Here is a 2,187-nt window from a genome sequence, read left to right as displayed (position 1 = left end):
TTTAGTAGAGACAGGGTTTCACCATGTTGACCAGGATGGTCTCGATCTCTTGACTTCGTGATCCACCCGCCTCGGCCTCCCAAAGTGCTGGGATTACAGGCGTGAGCCACTGCGCCCGGCTGCATGGTATTTTTTTGAGTTAACACATGTGAAGTACCTAGAACAGTCCCTTTTATTCCATCACATGGTTTGGGAGGTGAAGTGCACCATTGCCTTGACCCTGGGGGACTTGATAACCAAATATATAATTAAATTTCTTATCAAGCCCCATTTATATTTATAGCTGGAAGAGCCTGTGTTGTCTTCACCATAGTATAGAAGAATTCAAGATAGGAGAGAGAGACAGCAGCGAATGAAGACTGTAAAAGAAAAGAAGGAATGCCAAAGATTGAGGTAGAAACATAGGGAGTTTGGGAGAAATTGTCCAAAGGCCTGCGGTATCTGCTGCACTTTTTGCCGCCTTTGTCATAGTCTTGGGGACTGGGGTTGGACCATGTGGAAACATACATGAGTGGTCTCCTGGAAGCTGTCGTACCTGTCTTCTCAGTGCTGTCCCCAGTAGCAAAATGCTGACTCTAGAATCTTACTACCCAGATTCATATCTTGGCTCTGCCGCTTGCCAACAACTGTGACAAAAGCCACTTCATTTCTTTATGCCTCAGTTTCCTCATCTGGAAAATGTACATAATAATGACACACACGTTTTAGAGTATTCTGTAGATTTATTGAGCCAATACATGTAAAGTCCCAAGAATAGTGCCTCACAACGGAAAATGCTTTTATCAATTTTGGTTCATTTTAATATATGCTTTGTAAAGGTGGTACCACCTGAGATTCAGAGTAGTTGGCAGAGAAACAGTAAAAAAGTAAAAGCGGGTTTGCTCTTGCATTCATTCAATCAACATAGGCAGTACAGGCATTGGGAAAGAGAAAGATGCTTACACTCTGGTTCCTGCCCTTAAATAACTCAGTGAGTATGTTTTGCACTTTAAAAAGAAATATGAAGTATGGCCAGGTGCAGTGGTTCATGCCTGTAATTTCAACACTTTGGGAGGCCTAGGCGGGTGGATCACTTGAGGTCAGGAGTTTGAGACCAGCCTGGCCAACATGGTGAAACCCTGTCTCTACTAAAAATACAAAAAAAATAGCCAGGTCTGGTGGCAGGGGCACGTAGTTCCGGCTAGCAGGGAGGCTGAGGCAGGAGAATCGCTTGAGCCTAGGAAGCAGAGGTTGCAGTGAGCTGAGATCATGCCATTGCATTCCAGCCTGGGCAACAGAGCAAGACTCCATCTCAAAAAAATATATGTGTATATATGAAATATGAAAAGAAACTAATGGCTTAGGCTTTTGATATTTTGGTTCTTCACTAGACCCATGAATGGCATTTTAAGGGAAATGTTACAAAGGTTATAGATAAGGTCCCCAAAGAACACCTCATGCTTCTTGTTTCTCTTGTATAGAAAATCTGCCAAGACTAGGAGGGTAACCCAGAGGAAACCGTCTTCAGGGCCTGGTAAGAAAGACTGGAGCTTGTGTTCAGCCACGGCCTCCAGCCCTCAGCAAAGAAGGCCACCTGTGTGGGGCAGTACACTTGCTTCTCTCATTCTCAGCCCTACTTCCTTCCCAGATTCTCTAAGATCCTGAAGACTTAGGAACCATCATTTTAAATTACCACATCTGAAGTTCAAGAAACAAGTTATTAAAGTCACTTTAGACCAAAAAAAAAAAAAAAATTAAGTGAGCATTTGTGGCCAACTTGTTCAATGTAACCAGAATTATGTAAGCCTAATTAATACCAAATAAGACCTCATCCCAACCTTCCTCTTTGCAAAATTACCCTTTTCCTAGTATTCTGCTCCTTCCTGACTTAGAGGAGTGGTTACATTTTCACCCTTCTCCTCCATTCTTAATGATCAACTTAAGCCAAATTCTGAGTGTCCTCTCTTCCAGTTTGCTGGCTATGCCTTCAAGAACCTGGGGATCCCGAAAAATTAGGGGAATTTCTTCAGAAAGACAGTATCAGCGTGCATTATTTCTGTCTTGTGAGTATGAGACTACCTTTGCTTTGAATATCCTATGGCTTTTGATGTACTGACTGTTCTTTGTTTTTACATCCATCCTCAAATCCACAGCCTTTTTTTTTTCTTTTTCTTTTTTTTTTTTTTTTTTTTTTTTTTTTTTTTTTTT

The 2,187-nt window shown here is 41.7% G+C and overlaps 1 protein-coding gene and 1 long non-coding RNA gene across 4 annotated transcripts in view; one reads left to right on the top strand and one right to left on the bottom strand.

The window, feature by feature from the left end:
- The window catches only part of PHF7 (PHD finger protein 7), a 14,955-nt gene that overhangs the window by 2,996 nt on the left and 9,772 nt on the right, over positions 1 to 2,187 (top strand). For 2 of the 3 annotated variants that reach the window (XM_017543238.2, XM_017543741.2), the window contains exons 1-3: positions 127 to 393; positions 1,461 to 1,513; positions 1,951 to 2,042. The exons of the other annotated variant lie outside the window; for it this stretch is intronic. In XM_017543238.2, the coding sequence (XP_017398727.1) occupies positions 353 to 393; positions 1,461 to 1,513; positions 1,951 to 2,042 (186 nt within the window). In that variant the 5' untranslated portion in view covers positions 127 to 352. Of the gene's footprint in view, positions 1 to 126; positions 394 to 1,460; positions 1,514 to 1,950; positions 2,043 to 2,187 lie in introns of those variants that run through there. 3 annotated transcript variants of the gene reach the window in all.
- LOC108315035 overlaps positions 1 to 2,187 on the bottom strand; it is a 21,867-nt gene that overhangs the window by 16,733 nt on the left and 2,947 nt on the right. The window lies entirely within an intron of this gene.

The sequence above is a fragment of the Cebus imitator genome, unplaced genomic scaffold, assembly GCF_001604975.1.
Source record: "Cebus imitator isolate Cc_AM_T3 unplaced genomic scaffold, Cebus_imitator-1.0 Scaffold0, whole genome shotgun sequence".
In the NCBI taxonomy this organism is placed as follows: domain Eukaryota; kingdom Metazoa; phylum Chordata; class Mammalia; order Primates; family Cebidae; genus Cebus; species Cebus imitator.
Note: the sequence above shows the minus strand (reverse complement) of the source record. Positions and strands in the feature narration are given on the sequence as shown.